This window comes from Pituophis catenifer, unplaced genomic scaffold (assembly GCF_029215685.1).
Source record: "Pituophis catenifer annectens isolate HBS135680 unplaced genomic scaffold, rPitCat1.0.hap2 SCAF_1, whole genome shotgun sequence".
Classification (NCBI taxonomy): Eukaryota; Metazoa; Chordata; class Lepidosauria; order Squamata; family Colubridae; genus Pituophis; species Pituophis catenifer.
The window spans coordinates 77,532,120-77,553,378 of record NW_027256881.1 but is presented as its reverse complement, the minus strand read 5'-3'; the positions used below and the strand labels follow the sequence as shown (position 1 = coordinate 77,553,378).

At 37.1% G+C, this 21,259-nt stretch overlaps 1 protein-coding gene across 1 annotated transcript in view; it reads left to right on the top strand.

Moving 5' to 3' along the window:
* Positions 1-10,621: 10,621 nt before the first annotated feature.
* IGF2R (insulin like growth factor 2 receptor) overlaps positions 10,622-21,259 on the top strand; it is an 84,697-nt gene continuing 74,059 nt past the window's right edge. The window contains exons 1-2 of the mRNA XM_070932619.1: positions 10,622-10,873; positions 18,570-18,700. Coding sequence (XP_070788720.1) covers positions 10,716-10,873; positions 18,570-18,700 — 289 coding nt within the window. The 5' untranslated portion in view covers positions 10,622-10,715. The remainder of the gene's footprint in view (positions 10,874-18,569; positions 18,701-21,259) is intronic.

The following is a 21,259-nucleotide window of genomic DNA, read 5'->3' as shown; positions in this document are numbered from 1 at the left end:
CAGTCAGTGGAAGAATGGGGTCTTCTCTATTCTTACTTTCTTTTTTCCACAGAGAAGAGAAAATGGAGAAAAGTGAGACAAAGACTTCCTTATCAATTTCAATCATTTTCAGTTACTTTTTTGAGCACGTCTCTTATCATAGCTCATCTTTTTTGTTCCCCTCCTTTAAAAATTCTAGAGAAATGGACTTCTCAGGGCCTAGGAAAGAGAATTGTACTTTGTATAATATTACAGATTCAGAACTTCTGCAGATTCCTCCTTTATGAAGGAAATGAGTAGTAACTACCTGACATGGCCCAGGACTCATTTGAATCGGATTCTGATGAAACTGCTCCAGCTGAACCAGTGGAATGTCAGCCTCAGAAGACACCAAGACAGAAATCACCTGAGGCTGATCAAATACAGGAACCATCAGAATAGCTGGAGAAGTCAGAAGATGGTGTACAGCCTTCAAGTTCGATGAGTAGAGCAGGAGAGTAGAGCAAGGCACTTAATGTGGCACTTTTGCCAAGCAAGGAACTGACCACCTTAACTGAACTTAACTGGTTGCAGCATCATTTAAGAGGCAGTCCTGGCCCATATTTCTCTGTTGGAAGCAACCGTCCAATTTCTTTTGTTTGGTATATTGTTCCTGTATATTCTGTTTGTACAAGAAACCTTTACCCTCTGACCTTTCAACAGGTTGATTAATCTGGTTTGATTCGGATTGTATTTTAACTATTCTTCTGCATAGGAGCCGTGGTGGCACAGTGGTTAGAATGTACTGCATTCTACTTCTGCTGATCGCCAGCTGTCAGCAGTTTGTCAGATCAAATCTCACCAGGCTCAAGGTTGACTCACCCTTCCATCTTTCCGAGGTCGGTAAAATGAGACCCCAAATTGTTGGGAGCAATATGCTGACTCTGTAAACCACTTAGAGAGGGCTATAAAGGACTATGAAGCGGTATACAAGTCTAAGTGCTATTGCTATATTCCTGTGGAAAGTGAAACTACTTGGGCAAGCTTTATCTGCAAGAGATTCTGACTTTGTGCTCTTTTGCTTGTTTGTCATTTAGCTACTTAGCTTTGAGTAAACTGCTATGATCACCTGCCAAACTACATGAAACCTGAAAGCGGACACACCCCTCACCATTGCATCAACAGGGGTTTAGCAAAAGAATCAAGGAATCCTGCTTCTAAAGAATTTAGAAATAAATGGTTAAGATAAATGTATAGTATCCAGCTGCCAAGAATTCTGCGACCTAATCTCCTTTCCCCCTTTCAATCAATTTGTTTAATGAGGTTGTAAAATTTAGTTTTCTTGGCTGTAAGAAACTCCAGAGAACTTGTCATTTATCTTGGCAATTCTTCCTTGACAACGGAAACTACTTTTTCTGTGTTCCAGCTCACCCACTGGAAACCACTTTGTGCATGTGTGTCTTTGAGGTAGTTTTTGACTCCCTGGGACTGTTTGCAATAGTCTCTGCAGATTTCTTTACAAGGTTATTCAGTAGTGGTTTGTCATTGTCTCATTCATAGACAGCTGAAAGAAAATGACTGGCCCAAGGTCACCCAGCTAGCATCATGCCTAGACTGGAACTCAGTCTCCTAATTTCTCACCTGATGCCTAAACCAAAATGGCTCTAAACCAATACTTTATTTTTTCCTCATCGACTAATAAATGGGCAGATTGATGAATTTACAATTATTAAAATGATACTCAATTTGACCAAAACGAGCAACTGACGGGGCACCAGGATTCATCATTTGTTCCTACTTCACTGACCATGCTATTTCACTCCTACCTAACAGACAGATAGGATGGGTCTCCAGATGTTTTTAAGCCTTCCAACATTCATTGTGAATTATACTTTTCACTGAAACCAACTGAGTTTTTCACAGGTTGTATTTGAGTGACGTTCTTGGATTCTTCAAACTTATAAGCAGTACCTATCATAGGCACCAATGAACTCATGATTGAAGTATCCAAAACTTCACCTATTTTATGTAGAGGTTTAAACAAAGCTTTTGAAGACTGCCAGAACATCTGATAATTGGAAAATTTACAGGTTGCACCAAGGAACATGCAAGAGTTCATTATAGTTTCAATTGTATTCCAGGAATGGATTAGCTTTGGATTAGATCACGGGTGTCAAACTCGTGGTGTCATGTTGCCATCATGTGACGTATCTTGATGGTTTTCCACTTCGCGGAGCTGGGCTGGGTGTGGTCTGTGTGTGATGCATCTGGCCCGCAGGCTGCCAGTTTGACACTCCTGGATTAGATGATTATTTCTGTGTTTAATGAACTGAGAGATGGCATCATTCAAGGCACCCCAGATAATTTAGCTGAATTACTTCAATACTGTATCTATAGAAAATTGGAACAGCTGAGATGCATGGGGATGAGAAGAGATTTTATACCTCTTCTATGGTCATTCCCCTTTTCCCCTTTTGTATGATTTCTTTGGTTGAACCTCTGCAGCTTGGAGCTAATAAGTTCTTTTCTTTGTTATAAAATACCACAGCTGTTCCCTTGGTTAATTTGATTTTTAAAGTGCTTTAGGTACATAATTCTTGCAGATTATTTTACAGAAATAAAAGCATTCACAATACCACAAAATAAACAAAAAAATGTGGATACCAATGCATTACTGCAGTTTATGTTTGTATTCTAGCAATTTAAGGTACTTTGTACTATTTTGCTCTGCTAAACTTTGTTGCACAAATCAGCTGCAAAGTATCATACATACAAAATCAAGAATCTTGTAGACTTCTGCCATCTCCTGCATCTGCATTTTCATGCTTTTGTCAAGAAAAAATAACGGTTCTTAGAAAGTCGTTCATTAATTAAGATTGTTGAACTCTGTCACTTTTAAAGATCCCTACTCACTTTGATCTGAAAAAACTAAAACAAAAAAGTTGGTTTTTTAAAAATTTAAAATTGGGTTTATTAAATTGGATTTGAGGAGGGACCTTACAATTTAACTTGGAGAAAGGACGTATATTAATATTTAATAGCCTTTGACACAAGTTGGGGAGATTTGAACATATAGCAATGATTTTGAGTTTTTCAAATTGACTCTTGATATTTCATGAACAAGGTATTTTTGGGCATTCTGACCTGCTGCATATTTGGACAACATTTTTATTTCTTTCTAGGCATAGGGACAGAAATAAGAGCTACTACCAATGCAATGGACAGTTAAAGAGAACCTGAGACAAGAATATACGTGTAAATGTCTTAGGTCCCTGCCTAGTTCATACAACGATGGAGGGGAGAGGGGAAGCACATTAAGTCTTGTAAGATTTTGTTACTATTACTGTACAGTAAAAGTAGTACTGATTTATGTGGCATTGACTTCTAAGCCTGATTTACATTGAAGGGCTGATACTGTAGGAAGTTAGCAGCCACCCCTCTCCTAGAAAAATGTAATATTCTAGGACAGTGATGGCTAACCTTTTTGCCATCGCGTGCCAGGAAAGGGGGAGGGCGGGGGAGGTTCGCGTGCACATGTGCCCACACCCATAATTCTATGCACCCCGCCCTGCGCATGCGACCTCCCCTTCCCCCCGCTCCTAGCACATGATGGCCCGGTAAGCCCGTTTTTCTTTCTCACCTGGCTCCAGATCCTCTCTATGCATCTGGGGAGGGTGAAAACAGCCTTCCCCACCTCCTCAGAGGCCCAAAACGGCCCGTTTCCCAACTTCTGGTTGGACAGGAAGTGACTTTTTTGCTGTCCCCAGCCTCCAGAGACTCTGACGCATGTGCATCGGAGCTGAGCTGGCGTGCCAGGCAACATGGCTCCACGTGCCACCTGTGGCACGCGTGCCATAGGTTCGCCATCATGGTTCTAGGAAATGTTAAAAAGGCAGAATATCACATTTCCCTGGATGAGAAATGGAGAAACATGTTTTTTAGGCAGGAAGCAATTTTAGGCAGAAAGCAATCAGTTTTAATAGCCCCCACCCTCCTCAATAGCCCACAGCAGATGTCAGCACTTAAGAGTTAAAGAGATAGCTAGGTCTATTCATAAGCAAATTCCCTCACCCAAGATCCAACAAAGATAGGATTAGCCCTCTACCCATCTAGCAACAGAACTCACCACATGGCACCTGGCGAGATTACATCAACCAGAAAGGCTCAACCAAGCCTGGGATTCAAAAGACAATCTACAAAGTTACCCCTGCATGGCCCCATGGGAGTCTGATAACCAATCAGAATACAAGCTCAAATTCAAAGCCCAACAGAGGGTATAAATCTCACTCTCTCACCCATGTGCTTTTTTGCCCAGGACCTCAAAACTATGTGGTTCTGTCCACCATTAAATCATCTTTTCAAGCAGTCTCCATGTTTCTAGTATATATCTCCCCACTTGGAACAACCCAGATGGAAATTTCTTCCAACCACACAGTGAGCCAACTGTCCAACTGTGTCAGGAATATTTGGGAAAAACTATGAAAACATGACCTATATACTTTTTTTTTTAAAGTGGTTTTGCCCACCCAGTTATTTAGGCCAAAGGATTTCTTAAGGAATTAAGAGCGATTCTGCTGAAATAAATTCCATCTTATGCTAATAGTCTTCAAGAAATGTCAAAGATGAACAGCATTTTTGGAGATTTTTAAAAAACTTTCTCATGTGTTTTGTACTGGAGTTTGCATGACTTCAACTTACAAAGAAAGGGTTTAAGTAAACTTTTGAGGTTTAAAAAGCATTCCAAAATTTGAAACATTGTCCTTTTCACAATGAATTATCGTTTCATTGTGCAAACTGATGGCTTGGACTTTGCACTGAATGCTGTTCTCCCTACTATTTTTGCCTTGCACTTTTAATTTCAGCTGCATTTTCCTGCTGAATGGAAGTGTTTTTAATAAAATGTTTTGAATAAGGTAGCATTGCCCATGCAGATTGCTTTCCAATTCTGCAATTATTTTTGGAAAGTTCAGTACTCCCCATTTAATTCCAGACTGATTGTAAGAACCCAGAACAGCATTTTTCATGGATTTATTAAATAGAATAACAGCAGCTCTGGTAATTAATAGTGTGTGTGCATGAGTACTCATGGATGCACTTAGTTTACAAAAGCTTCTCCAGTCTATAGTTTGCTATCTTTCTTGCTATTTTTCTCACTAGGTTTTTCATCTTAGGAAACATTTTTGAAATCATGGAACTGTATGACAATTTTTTATAACAAATTACTAACTTAGATAGCCTCTTTGTTTATTTTGGGAAGGTTGTGTTGATCAGCTATGTATACCTTTAATAAATTGGACTGAGAAATGTATTAAAGACACAATTGTGTTGAAGCTCTGAATCAATAAACCTATGCAATTCTTGTACTGCTATCATATTGTTTTCTGTAATGGCTGCATTCACTGGGGATAACTTCCCGAGAAGCAGGAAATAAATTCTGTACACTTTCCTGCTTACAACATACCCAGTTGTCAATTTTTTTGTAATCTAAGTTCCCCCTTTACTGTTTCAGTACATACTGTTAATAAACTCAGTGAGAATCTAGCCATTCCTATGACTTCTTGAGACCTACTGTATTTTGCCACTCCTGTTTTTCCAGGAACGAATGGCAGACTAGAGTAACCAAATGAGTACAAAAAAAGTACACTGTCACTTGGTTATGACAGTGAGGGTCAAGTTGCAAAACAAGCATTAGAAAAAAAAGTGAATAGGTTGAGAGGAAGGGAAGACTGAAAGTGTCCTGATTGGATGGAGTTGACGAGATCCTCAATAAGAAAGATGTGAGAAGTTTATAGAACAAAAGGTAATGTTCAAAGCAATATATGGTAATAGAAAAAACAAGACTGTTTTCCCAAGGTAAAAGGCGATGGAGAGAGAGAGAGTGATTAGTGTCAGTATGAACAAGATTTCACCATTTTGCATATTTCATAGGAATGTTGTTGCCATTTATTCTCCCCCTTGTGTACTATAGTTGACTATCATGGATGACAAAATGAATAAGATCTCCAATAGAATATCAGTAATGGAAGAAGGTGGTCTAGCTAATAGACTAACAATAATACAAAGAAACAAAAGAGAATAATTTGAAGAGATATATCTATAAGACAAAACCTGCTAAAAATCTAGAATCTCTTAAAATCCAGAATAAATCCACAAATGTTATCATTAACTTCATGTTGCCGTCACATGACATCCCAATGTTTTTCCCCTTCACAGAGCTGGGGTGGGCATGGCCTGCATGTGATGCATCCGGCCAACAGGGCCACTAGTTTGACACCCCTGACTTAATAGAATAACATAACAGCGTTGGAAGACTTAGTGTCAGCGTCTCACCACTGGCATAGAGAGGAGAGAGATAAGCCCTGAACTTTTGCCTGCTAAATCCCTTTGAAGCCCGGTCGTCGTGGAAATGAGGAGGGGGGGAGACATTCCTGTGAAATGACGAGACAAGAAGTCAGTGGAGTGACTTGGAAGATAGCCAACGAGAAGCAGATAATTGGGGATTGGAAAGGGAGGGATTGGGGGGCAAAAGGTCAGTCTTATCCGCATCGAGTCATGATCCGGTTGCTGTGCTCAATTAAAGAGAAGATTTCCTTAAAGATTGGCAGTTTGGAAATTCATTTATTATGAGATAGCATCAAAGTCTGACACTTAGAAGTCTTTGAGTTCAACCCCCTGCTCGGGCATGAAATCCTACACCATTTCAGACAAATGATTGTCCAATTTCTTCTTAAAAATCTCCAATATTGCAGCACCCACAACTTCTGGAAGCAAGTTGCTACACTAATTAATTGTTCTAACTGTTAGAAAATTTCTCCTTTATTCTAGGTTGGTTCTCTCCTTGATTAATTTTCCATCCATTGCTTCTTGTTCCGCCTTCAGGTGCTTTAGAGAATAGGTTGACCCCCTCTTATTGTAGAAGTCTCTTAAATATTGGAAAACTGCTATCTTGTCATCTCTAGTCCCTCTTTTCATTAAACTAGACATACTCAACTCCTGCAACCATTCTTTATATGTTTTAGCCTTCAGTCCTCTAATCATCTTTGTTGCTCTTCTCTGCACTCTTTCTAGAATCTCAACATATTTTTTATATCATGGCAACCAAAACTGGATGCAATTTACCATCAAATGCCTTTTAGTCTAAGTACAATTATATTAAAACGGATTTAATTACTTATACAAATATGATTTATCCAGATTCAAAAAACAGATTCAAAGTACAACAGGAATTGCACAATGAAGGGGGTAATTCACCATGATTAATGTATTTACAAATAACTAGGAAAAAAAAAGATTTCAAAAAGTGAAGGAAAAAGAATGACATAATTTGAAATATTTTTACAGCCTCCTAAAAGGGCTGTAGTTTGCCCCCAATTTTTCATGGGATTTTACTAGTACATGCCTTGATTTCATAATAATGCTTTTCTTCTGTAAGCCTTTTTATTCTTGAACAAAGTCAAGAATGGCAGAATTCAGTGAAAGCATTCTCTGAGGTTAAATGGAAATTCTCACAAATGTTGCATAAGATTCCTAGCTAGGCATCCTGGAATTTGGAGATACCACAACTCTAATATTCTCAAGAATTCAAGAATTCTCAAGAAAATTCTCAACTTGAGAACATATAAAACATGCTATTCTGAAATGTATATTACAGTATAGTTATTTTATTGTTGAGAAACTCATATGGGTATTTTCTGTTGACAAATTTCAAAATACAGCATGGAAAAATGCAGATTGCCTAATTTATGTTTGTATAAACAGCTAACTAGAAGGCCATCACTAAAAGGCATTATAGGGCACCCAAATGATTCTAGGAAAAGAAATACATTCTAACCATTTGTGTGTAACCTTGATATCCTGTCCACCCACCCCACCTAGAAATACTGAGCCCATCAACATCTTCATGAATTTTTTTTAACTTTCAGGCAGTTAGATCTACTATTTTATCTTTGCTCCATCTTCTTGGAAACCAGTATTGTATAGCATTAGCACTTAGACTTATATATATCATAGTGTTTTATAGCTCTCTCTAAGTGGTTTACAGAGTCAGCATATTGCCCTCAAAATCTGGGTCCTCATTTTACTGACCTAGGGACGACGGAAGGCTGAGTCAACCTTGAGCCTGGTGGAATTCGATCTGCCAAAGTGCTGACAGCTGGGGATCAGCAGAAGTAGCCTGCATTACTGCACTCTAACCATTGCGCCTCCACGGCTCATTGTATAGGTATACATGTTTTCCACAATATTCAGACAAGAGGCAAAAAAGGACACAGATGTGTACAAATGTTGCTTGCCCAATTGTTTTCTATAAGGGACAGAATGCTGTTGCAAAAATGTAATTATCAAGAACCAACACCATGTTGCTTGCATCATAGTACACTAGACTGAATCAAAGAAATGTGCTGGCAAAGATCCAAAGATGAGAAAAGCCAAAAAACACATACTTATTAAATATACTGTAATTGAACATATTGTGAGGATGTTTATATAAACTGTATGTCTTTTGTTTATACACTTCAAAGGTCACAAAGAAGCAAATCACATTGCACCTTAGCATGTTATGCAAACAAATAGATTTATACATCACAGGTGTTATGCAAATGGTTCCTAACCAAAGTGTCCTATTCAATATATAATGCCCAGCTTCAGTGTAGGAAAAACCCCTAAATGAATAGAATAGAATATAATTTTTTTATTGGCCAAGTGTGATTGGACACACAAGGAATTTGTCTTGGTGCATATGCTCTCAGTGTTCATAAAAGACAAGATACGTTAACCAAGAATCATAAGGTACAACACTTAATGATACTCATAGGTTACAAATAAGCAATCAGAAAACAATATCAATCGTAAGGATCCAAGCAACAAAGTTACAGTCATACAGTCATAAGTGGAAGGAGATGGGTGGTGGGAACGATGAGAAGATTAATAGTAGTGCAGACTTAGTAAATAGTTTGACAGTGTTGAGGGAATTATTTGTTTTATATTAATAATAATAATAAATTAATAATTAAATTAATAAGTACTGTAATATAATACATTATCCATTTGTGATCACATGGACAAAAGTCACATGATGGTGACTGGTTGGACCTCTTCATACAGCACATAATTATTATATTTGTTAAATTTACTTGCTGTCTATCTCCCTATGGGGCTACAATTCAGCTAACTCAAATAAATGACGGCCACTAACTTGGATGGTGTTACTTTGTAAAGGATAGTTCAAACAAATAATAATTTTGAGGCATCTAGGGGCAATATTCCTTCAAATACCAATTATAGGAGGAAATTATGTTTGTACCTCCCGCTGGGACATTGCAGGGGCATCTGACCCGCCGCCCTAAGAAACAAAATACCAGTCTACTAAAATGGGGCTAGCAATAATCAAGCAGTACTCCTAATTTTAAAGTATGTTCAATCTGCACTATTCTTTTAATTATTCAACAGAAGCGAGATTCGCCTTCTGGAGCAATGTCTTCCCCACAGAGCTGAATCTCTCTTTAAGCCTGCGGCTCACTCCTTCATGCACCTTTTGTGCAAACCAGCATCTGCATTTCCTGCCTCGGATGAGGAGAGCACATCTCTCTCCTTCTGTCCTGACCACTTTTTACAGAGGCACGATTGAGAGCGTTTTAACAAACCGCATCACTGTTTGTTTTGGTGGCAGCAGTGCCTCAGATAGAAAGTCCATACAGAGAGTGGTAAGGACAGCTGAGATTATAGGAAGCTTGCTTCCCATTCAGGATATTGCTCAGGGGTGGGTTCTACTTACCTTTACTACTAGTTCACAATGGGATTGGCCACGTGCAATTCCTTTGCTCGCGCACATGCCTTGCTTCTTGCGCAGATCGCTTCTGATGATGTTAGGGTCAGTGGGTGGAGCCTCCCTCTGGTTTTACTACCAGTTCTACAGAACCGGTCCGAACCGGGGGCAACCCACTGCTGATACTGCTTATAACCCATAGGTGCTTAGATATCAAAGCATTGTTAGAAACCCCACATACCCACTTTACGGTTTGTTTCTATTGCTCCCCTCTGGGAGGAAGTTTCGAAGTATTTCTGGCAGGACTACTAGATTATGTAACAGCTTTGTTCCCAATGCCGTCTGGTAAACTGGCAAGATTTGCTTTTCTTGCTATGTACACGTAATACATCCGAACTAGACCGTGCTTTTTCTGTGTGTCATATATGTGGGTATACGCACATTTATTTGTCATGTTTATGCAGTGTATATTGGAAGAGTGACCCTTTGAGAGCTGTACGCAACAAGAATTCATTTTAATATATGCCGACTGGTGTACGTTTAAAGCAACAATATAATTATTCTAAGTATGTTCTAAGTCTTTCTCGTTCCCCGTGTCAAGAGATGGCCGTCGCAGGCACCAACGAGCCCTTACCAGCCGAGGCAACCGAGGAGATTTTTTTTCCTTCTAATCTAAACCGCGCCAACCAAAGCCGCGCCCAGGCGAGGGAGCCCGAGGGCCCATTCAAAGAAGCGCGAGGAGGCGCCCCTCCCCTGATTGCGCCACCTGCCTTCTCCTCCCTGCCCCACCCGCGCGCGCTTCCATCACCCTCGCGCCTCGCCTCACATGACTACCAGCACGTGACAAGTTCCGGGTTTGTCAGGTGACCCGGCGCTGCGCGGACGGAGGGGAGGGCGAGAGCGAGTCACATGACTCCTCCGCCAGTGCGCTTTCTCGCTTTCTGCTCGCTCATGTTAGCCGAGTAACCTTCGCGGAGCTTTCCCTCGGCCTGCCATGGGACGCGTCGTCGCGTTCGCCGCAGCTTGCGGGGCTGCTGCCCTCCGGCTCCGCTGGCTGCCTGCCCTCTTCTTGCTTCTCCTCCCGGGCCAGAAGGGAGACCACTCCACTACCATAGCGGCCCAGGACGCCTTCAGTTACCAGGCTCTATGCAAGTAAGCGCCCAGCCCTCCGGGAACTCCGCTCTTTGCTTGGGACAGCTGCAGCTCCGCGGGAGCATTGTGGGAAGGGATGGTTTGCGAAGGAAATTGTCCCGGGTTGTGACCCTCGTTTTCTCTGGTCGTTTTCTCTTTGGCAGGCAGTGTGGACATGTTGAAACCTTAAATGCGCATTTGCATGACTTCCTTAAGAGTGCTTTCGCATTTAGATTTCCAAATTGCCTTTTTACGCTTCCTCTGATTTACCCCATGATTAAATTAAGAGGAACTGCGATTGAAAAAGCGACCTTTTACAGTAACCGAACAAAGTTGGCGTTTCAGATAACCAGCATCACCCCCCCTTGTTCAACAACTTGGTTTCCCCGAAAAGTTTGCTGCATGTCATTCGCTATAGTATAATACTATTTTGGAGGCCGTGATTTTAATGATTTTCACTGAGGTGTAACAGCTGCTGTCATTTCTTTAAATGGTGCCGTCTCCTAAATTTAACCCGCACAAAATTCCTAAGCTTAACACATGTTTGTGTAGTATTTCTCTTATTAAACGCTATTGCGGAGTGCTATTAATTTCTTTGTTCAGGTTTCCTCTGTAAGCAAACTGACAAACTACCTAAATGCTTTGTGGTTTAGAGATCAGGGTTGTTCAGAACAGTCTTTAAATATAGGGGCTGTTGTGAACCTAAACAGCAAGAAAAACCCGTTTCTTTCCCAAGTTAGGCAAAAGAAAAGAGATTGGGGTGAAAGAAAGTACCTTTCACATAAGAGAATGAACTGGCTCTAAAAACTTTCTGCTGGGATTTCTTAGGTTGCTGATGAATGGCCTCTAGTTCAGTGTGTTTGGCTGAGTTTATGCAATATGTACAGTTATAGTTAGTTTAGCCAATGTAATACCTGGGTCAGCTGGGTTTTTACAACATGCTAAATAAACCATGTGATAACCATAAGAAACACATAATTCAGCATGTTATGTGAACCAGGTGTATGTAGATAGGGGACCATTATCTGTTATATTAAGGTGAAAGGTTAGCTGAAGCTGCTTCATACTACAGTACACCAGATTTTGACTATATAGCTTAAATAGCTCATTAAAACGAGCAACAGAGTGATAGACAGGAAATTTTCTCAACTTTTCCTGATGATGGTAAGAATGTATTACATGCACTCTCCTACTGAGCCACAATCTTTTTCTGGAAGGCATAATCCCAGACTCTGGTTAGTTTAGGATATAGCTACTTTTACAGCCCTCTCTAAGCGGTTTACAGAGTCAGTATATTGCCCCCAACAATCTGGGTCCTCAGATTAATATGAAATCTCTGCTTCCTCAGTAGTATAGTCTAAGGCAGTACCAAAGAAATTATACCCACTGTGTAGAAGAGCACTGGAAATGTATGTTGTGCTTGCTTTATTTCATATATAAGCAAGTGTAAATGAAGCACTTATGGTAATGTATAATTGTTAAAAACATATAAAGACTGCACCACTAGTAAATGCAACCTGGACTTTTGTTTTTCTTCATTTTCACTTTCTCTGAATGCAGCATTTAATTGTGAATTCTTTCTCCCTTCAGAGCAATATCTAAGGCACCAACAGCAGCAGACAAATGTTTTTTTCATAAGTGATATAGAACTTTGTATGATTCCTTTCATAACTAAAATGAAATATATATTTAAATTTTTGACAAAAATATTTGGGTCTCCTTTATAACAAGTTCATGTAAGCCACTTGGAATCTCCAAATGACACTTTGGAGAACATAACTATTGTCTTTCCAGTGAAGGTATTTCAGTTAATCAATTATGAGCATTAGAAACTAATTAGCTCATTGTTTTATTTATTTTGTCTCTTTCAATTGGTTCTGAATAGCATATAATCTAAGAATTAAAAATAGCAAAAATCCAAGCCAATTCTCTTTAATCATAGTCTGTCTACAATTATATTTTTTTTCATTAAAGGTTACATTAATCTAATGCAAATTAAGCTCATGCAAAATGATACCCTTTTAGCTGTGTATTATTTTGTCATGATTCAGAAGTCTGTGTTTTAGTTGGGAGAAAAGCTTATTTTTGTTGATTGGTCATTACTAGACATCAACAGTGCTTATATTGCACAGAGCTATTGTCCAATGTCTTAATTTGTTCATAAAAATAGAAGCCAATTTTCTGACCTGCTCTTAAGTTAGAATTTCCTGAAATTTTTTTCTCATTCCATCACTATTTGTAGCACAGTTATATTTATTATTTATTAATCAAATTAAGATTTGAGCGGTGTGGTAGCCTAGTGGGGAAGATGCTCACCTCCCATTCAGAGGGTTGAGAGTTCAATCCTAGGTAATACCAGATGTTTCTCAGGATGCAAAGAGAAAATATCTGTGGCAAACTCCCTGTAGGTGTCAGGAAGGGCATCTAGCCAGTGAACGCTCAACTGCATTCAGTTGCCCTGACTCTGCCCCGAACTAAGGAATTACAGAGTTTCAAAAAGAAAAATTAATGATCTACATACCATAGAATTTTGTGGGGTTTATATTCCAAATAAATTATATGTAATTTCTTTATAGAGATGGAAAGGGAAAACAAACATCTTCAAGTTGAGTTCAAGTCTTAGTGAAGTCTTCATGGAAGTATTCATTAATATTCTTAGCAGCACTACAGAGGTTTGCCGCCTTCTGGGATATTTTTCTAACTTCCCAGGCTAAAGTACTGGTATTACTTGGAGACTTGAACGTGATTAATTTTCAAGCACACAAAAGATGTTTCAGAAGTTGTAGCTGTTGGAGTGTATGTATGCATACATATGTAGAATAATAATAATAATAATAATAATAATAATAATTATTATTATTATTATTATTATTATTTGTTGGAGTGTATGTATGCATACATATGTAAGAATAATAATAATAATAATAATAATAATAATAATAATAATAATAATAATAATAATAATAATAATAATAATTTTATTTCTATACCGCCCTTCTCCCGAAGGACTCAGGGCGGTGTACAGCCTATTTAAAAACACAAGACAAACATCAATTTAAAATTTAAAATTATTAAATAAATTTGACTCCATTTAAAACCCCAGAAATTTAAAATACCCCAATTTAAAATTATCATGTCGATAGCCCAGCCTGGCGGAACAACAGGGTCTTCAGTGCACAGCGAAATACCCGGAGGTCGGGGATCTTATGTATTTCCGGGGGCTTACGTATAGGAGAACTTGTTTCTTAAAGTATATAGAATTGCATTAAGAATGGAGAGAGTAAGAGCTCAATTAATCCTGCTTAGTATCATTAATAACTAATAACTGAATAATTGCTTAGTTAATACATGTAAAGATTTTTCAAGATGGTAATTATGACTTTAAAATTGTTAATTTTATGTTCTATATTTATATAACAGTCTAGGGGGGCAATCAATCTTCCTGGTACTATTATCCTCCAAAATAGCAAAATGAATTTCTACAGCCTTCCATCATCAATCAATTGATTGGATTGGCCAAGAAATAAATATACCACTTTTTTAAAAAATCAAGATTTCATCTGTTGAGTTCATTACAGTAATAATATAACTTGTTTGGGGTTGGTGAAAACATGCCATTGAAGCAAACCTCAGCTACTGGTTTCATGCAGTATGCTAAACTTGATTCAGACCAACTACATAATGGCTTATATATGATATATGAATTTGGTCATTGTATCATACAATGTATCATAATCATCAAGGTTCATTTGCCAAAGTGACTGTATGTTACTTTCACAAACCTAACTTTGTTCTGAGCTGGAAGGGAAGTTAAAAAATCTTTATAGTTTTAGAACTTTTTAAAATATTTTTAGTACCTTGTAAACATTACATGGCAAACTCAAGGAAAGCCTTCTCCTGAGATTAGAACTACAGAGCAGATGGGGCTGTGCATACCCTGAAAAGGCATTTCAAGCTCAGGAGAGGAGTTACAGATAAGCAGTATGCGATCAGAAATTAAAATCTACCCTTGGAAGATACAAGAGTTTTCTCATTGTCACTTCAAAGATAGAATGAATTTATAGCAACCTGACAATTTAACAAATATGTTTCATATGTAACACAATGATCAAAACAGGTAATTGAATATTTTTGTTCCAATACAGTTAAATATGTTTAATTTAAAAAATTATTTTTTGTTAGAGTGCCATAGAAGCCCGGCAAATAAAAGAGTAAATAATAATACTTAATTACAGGTAGTCTTTGACTTACGATCAGTCATTTAGATCAGTCGTTTAATTACCGTTTCAAGTTACAACAGCTTGGAAAGGGAGACTAGTCTGTAAAGCACTTTCAGTCATTGTAAAACATCTTGCCACTCCTAACCCCTCCCCCCATCATGTGATGGTGATGTGAGTGCTTGGCAATCTGTTTATGCTTAAGACCAGTTGCCAAGCACCTCACAATTATTTGATCACCATTTGTAAACTTCTCTAGGTGTTGGCAGCTTTCAATTTCCCATGCAACCTCCCCATTGACTTTGTCAGGCTGCAGAAATGATGCATGGATTGCAAAGATCCAAGCTTCGTTCCTCCAGCCCAGTGCAGGAGTTCCCTTTCATACACGGAGGGGAAGGGAACTCCTTGTGTTGGGCTGGACAAACGAAATGATTCTGAAGATTGAAGCTCCGTTCCTGCACCTTAGCGCACATCTTCCCTTCTGCTCACAGAGGATAGCTGCCTGCCCTCTTTTGGTAGGCAGTTTTTTTTTAAAAAAAACATTTTATTAATTTTTAAACAAAAAACAAAAACATAAATACAAAAAAATTTTTGTGTGTGCAGAACTGTGACCTTTTACATGACATGTCATTACTAAATTATTGTACTCTATGCACTTTATTTCATCAAATTGTATTATATCTGAATCTATTTTATTTTTCTATTTTCAATCCATTTGTACCATTTCTCCCATGATACATAATACTCCAAGTCTGTCATTCCTTTCAATTCCAATGTTAGTTTGTCCATTTCAGCGCAGTCAAAGATGTTTTTGATTATTAAGTCATTGGAGGGCATCCTTGCATTCTTCCAGCATTGCGCAAAGGCCAATCTTGCTGCTGGGCAAGCAGTTCTTTTATGCCATCTACTTAAGGACCACAAATGGAAGAGCTGAGATTGCAGTTGTTAAGCAAAGTGGTCGTGTAGGCATCCCATTTAATCACTGCTTCACTCAACAACCAAGATTCTAGTCTTAATCTTGATAATAAGTCGACTACCTGTAAAAAAACCCCATTTCTCTGACCAAGTCCTTAATTTTTATGGATAGGCTAATCTTGTCGTGCTATAAAAGTAGAACAACTGATTTACAGAATAATCTCAGTGAGGACAGAAATACCATATTTTGTGATATTAAACAATTGTTTCTGTCTGCCTTTGTGTACTTTAAGACATCCTGGTTGACTGACAGTCACATGATTGGGAACAAAGCTCAGAAAAGCTTTATATACAGTATAGTACAGAGCAGTTAGCTCCAATGTTTGAATCACTTTTTGTCGTGATTCATCTAGTTAGCTGTCTAGGCCTATAGCTGAATCATTTACAGCTATTATGGAAAGTTTGTGCCTAACCACATAACAGGTAAAACAATATTAGAGAAATATATTTTGAGAAGAATATAGACATTTCAAAAAATATATGTGCAGTGAAAAAACATTCTTGAAAACACATGTTTAATTGTACAATTTAATTAGCATTTTAAAATAAAGGCATGTAAGTTTTGATTCTTAGTTAATGATTATAGCTAGGTTTGCTGACACTTTTCCCCCCAGTTCACTACCATCTGATACTTCTATATATATTTAGAAGTCAGACATAATTGTAACTTAGGTTAGTAATAAAAGTTTTTAAAAATATAAGAATTCGTGAAAAGTCTATTCAAGTAATCATAGACAAATGTCTTTAAAATGAAACTTGTGTTTTATGATCTTTGCATGCTTAATATCTATATATCTATATCAATATATCTATATCTATCTATCTATCTATCTATCTATCTATCTATCTATCTATCTATGCTATATATTCAGATGGTGTGTTTTTTTCTCTAAAATGCTAAACTAGGGTGTTCAACTTTTAGGTTTGCAGGATCTATTTAGCTTTTTCATTAGAATTACTAATATTCACCAAGCATAAAATTCATGCTCTGAAAAGTAAAGCATTGAAGAAAAAGAGCAAATGACCAGCATTAAAATTAGTTTTCACTGATGCTTTCATGCAAATAATTTGCTTTTCCACCCTTGAGTTTGCTAGCTGTTTCTATGAAGGTAATAAGGGGATAGCTCTTTTTTTGTCAAGCGCTTGGAACTTAAAAATCTGTGTTGATTAACTAGAAATTAGGTGAAGATTTAGATCTCCTTTCCTGATTCTACCCTTGCTGTAGATCAATGGTTCCCAACATGGGGCCCACACCCCACAGGGGAGCAATTTGATTTTTTAATGGGGGCAATTGGAACCTTGTTTAAACCAAGTTAGGCTTCCTCTTCTGAGTAGGAGTTTACTTTTTGAATAGTAAGAATAATATGTGGGGAGGGGAGACAAATATTTTTTGAGATGCTTAGGTGGGCCATGGCCAAAAAAAGGTAGGAAACCACTGCTATAGATGGAAAATGATGTGTTGCAATGGCATGGTTTGTACCCAGGGCTGAATCAAATGCAGTTTGTATGGCTTTCTTGCTATATGTGAGGTCAGTTACTCTAATTTTTAAGCCATTATTAAACAATCATATTTAATGCATGATGTGAATTCAGCCAAATGAAATCACTTTGCTGTGTTCCTCAGCTTTAAATTCTAATTTTGTCTGATTTGTACTTCATAATTAAGATGCTTTTTTCAGTAATTAGGTATTGATTAGGTAACCCCTAATCAATGAGAAGGGAAAATGAATTCTTACCTTTATTTTCATTGGCTCAAAACTTGAAATGTGTGTTTTTTTAAAAAATGATCACTTTTACCAAGTTGAATTTCCTTTATTAAGTCTTTAATTCTAGGAATGCCATTGAAGGCATTCTCAGTTCTTTAAAATTGTTTATATTTTAAAACTTCGCAGAACTAAAAAGTTTTATTTACTATCTTGGCAATTTATACAGTTTAAGTATTTGTTAATGCAGATTATCTAGTTCAAATGCTGTAACTTCTTCCAATCTTATCACTCACAGTTTGGAAGAATTAACTGTGATTCCTTAGTCACTAACTTTTAAAGATGCTGAAGATACTCCACTATTTATGCAAATTCAAGAATCTTAAATGTCTTTTGGTAAAAATAGAAAATTGCTGTCAACTCTATGAAATTAGTTTTGTATGACTATAACATCAAAATAAAATATTTTGCCTTGTATATATGACACCTCAGAATATTTAAGCTTCAAGCTATCAAGTGGAATGGCTTTGGAGGAGTTAGCTTCATAACATAATTTTCCACACTCCTTTTTGTTTTTATCATTAGGATCATTATGAATAATAAAATTATATTATTTCATTAATACTTTTAAAATGTACAAGAACTTTATGTTAATTAAAACACGGAATTAACGCATAAGCATGGTATTAACAATGAGCAAGTCAGTGTGGATGAAAAAATGGATGAATGAAGATATATTTGAGCACAGTAATTTGGGTTTAAACAGTTATTTGTTGAGTTTGTTAAAACATAGCAATAATACTTTCCGTCCTTTTTTTCCAGTTATACATGGGAAGCTGTTGATCCTGATAGAGTACATTATAAAATAAATCCCTGTGGTGGTGCAGGAGATTGTGCAGGATCCAGTGCCATTTGTGCCTATGACCTAAAACAAAATTTATCTTTCTCAGTAGGTAAGTCTAAAGGCTTTTTTGCTCCATGGATTAAAAATGTCAAATGCCATCTGTTCAGCTTCTGTTTATTTTATAAATATTAATGCTGAAGTCTTGTTTTAAATCAGTTTAAAATTAGAAGGTATCTATATAAATACCCTTCACATTTCCTTTTGGGTTAAGTGGCATGACATGAAATGCCCTAAAGTAGTAAGAAATAATGAACAAAGAAACGAAAGGCATGATACGATATGACCACAATTGGGATTGGAATTTTGGTTGTTGAGTGAAACGGTTGTTAAACAAGATGTCAATGTGACCACTTCATTCAACTACCATAATTCTGGCACTCCTATTTGCGGTTGTTAGGTTATATCCCAGGTTGTTATGTAGACAGAGCAAAACAGCCACCTGCCTTCTAGCAGGCTTTTTCTTTCTTTCTTTTTTTTTTTGGAGAGTGAAAAGGCTGCATGCCAGAGGGTTTGAGCTCTGCATAGAGCTGAAATCCATCAGCAAGCTACTCTTCCAGCCAGCCTATAGAGATGAGATGGAGTCCTTTTGGCAGGTGGCAACAACTTTCAAACAACTTTCCTTCCTGTTACTCAAGACTTTTCACTTTACACTCAGCACTTGACTGATTCAAAACTTGTCGAATTTGGTTCACTTCATAAACACACTTAATAATAAAGTAATTGCCTTGAAGTTTTTTCTTTGACTCTTGTTAACTTTCCCTTTGTACAGGGAAACAAGATATTCTTATAATTGTTATACATTTTTTCTCTGTTATATTGTCATATCTGCAGCTTAAACATTTGTCAACATCCTCAAGGCATTTTATGACATTTTTTGCAACTATTCTTGGATTTATATTTGTTGAAAATGTAATATTTGACATATTGCTAGTATTTCTAAAGTTTCTAAATGTTGCTGTTTCATCACAATTCATTTCATCATACTTATTTCAGTTAAGTTTCATTTTGCTGGAGACATCTTCACTCACTTTCAGAATAATAAGTTAACTTCAGTCAAAATCATTTTGCATTCTCTCTATTTTTTTAATCTTTACAGTTCCTTGTTTCATTCAATTACTTTTTTGCATCTATTTTTTCTATCTATATACATCCTCATTTTTTCAAGAGTAATTTTCATTTTCACATTATTCCAGAGGCATCCTTTTCTATTCTACTCATTATTGTTCCATATTTCTGTAGCACTTGGTAATTTATTTTGTTCCAAGCACCTGCTATTTTCATTGTTTTATAACTTTTCATACATAGCTTGTATATTCCCTTTGTATAATCCTTTTACTTTCTCTCTAGTTGTTTCATTTCTCCCATATCCAATCTTGCCCAAGGTTGACTCTTGATATTGCCAAATAATGGCCTTTTTCACATTCAGAACTGTTCTAGTTTTTTTTTTAGCTTTTCTTAGTATTGTATGTCTCTAGATTTGTATTTATTCTTTGCCATGTGAACATATGTATAGACTTGTGCTTAAATCTTGTGTTTGAAACAAAACTTTTTCAATCCAAATACCTGTCACCATTTTTATTCACTGAGTCTCTTATCCATTCATTTTTATGAACTATGAGTTCTCTTGTCTCTCATCCATTTATGTCACCTAATGGAATATTTTTTCACCTGGAATTTAATATATTTAGAATTTGCATAATCTTTCCCAGAACTCATATTTGGTCCTTCCCTTTTCATTCCCCTGCAGATATTGATGCATTCAATTACTCTAATTCACAAAATCAAACCTTTTCATTCAAACCTATTACATCATTTCCCTTTCTCTTAGTTTATAGTCATACAGTAATTTTACCTTTTATTTCATTTATGGATTCATGGTCTTTGCCACTGACTCCCCTTATATTTCAATTTTGTGTGTATGTGTGCCATGATTATCACCTTATGAGATCATAAATAATTGCTATGTGCAGCCCATCATGACCTAGGTAAATTGAGATTTTCAAATAATACTTTTTAGTAAGTTAACGAAAGTATAACCTGTGTTGCTTATCTTAGTAGTACTTGTGCCATACACAGCATTCTCAATAATAAGCACACATCTGGTTTGAACCATACATCATAAGTAGAATCCAAACCTGATTTTTACCCTAAGCTCTTGTGCTTTGTTATGTGCAAGTTATGATTTATAGTTTAGAAATTACCTTGCAAGCTACCGCCCTATGACTTTTACCCCATCAATTTAGAAGTATGTGGAGTATACTGACAGATGATTAAAATGCAGCCTGAGCTATCTTAGTAGGCTCTACTTCTCCATGATTCCAGGTATAGTCCACAAATATAGTCATGCCAAATGTATCTAGAGAGTTTCAGGTTAAGAAAAGCTGTAATAGATTTCAGAGGTCAATTTCTGTGTTTGCCAGGAAGAAACTATTTCTTTACAGTATATTTAATTGGACTCAAACAGGAGCAGGCAGGATATGTAAGTAGTCTATCCAAGGCTTTGTGTGATTCTGCTGTGGTCTTGAACACTTGTTCTGTTAGAGAACCTTATCTGAATTAGCAAGATTTTCTGCTAATATCTCAATCCCCATCATCTGGTTAACCCAAG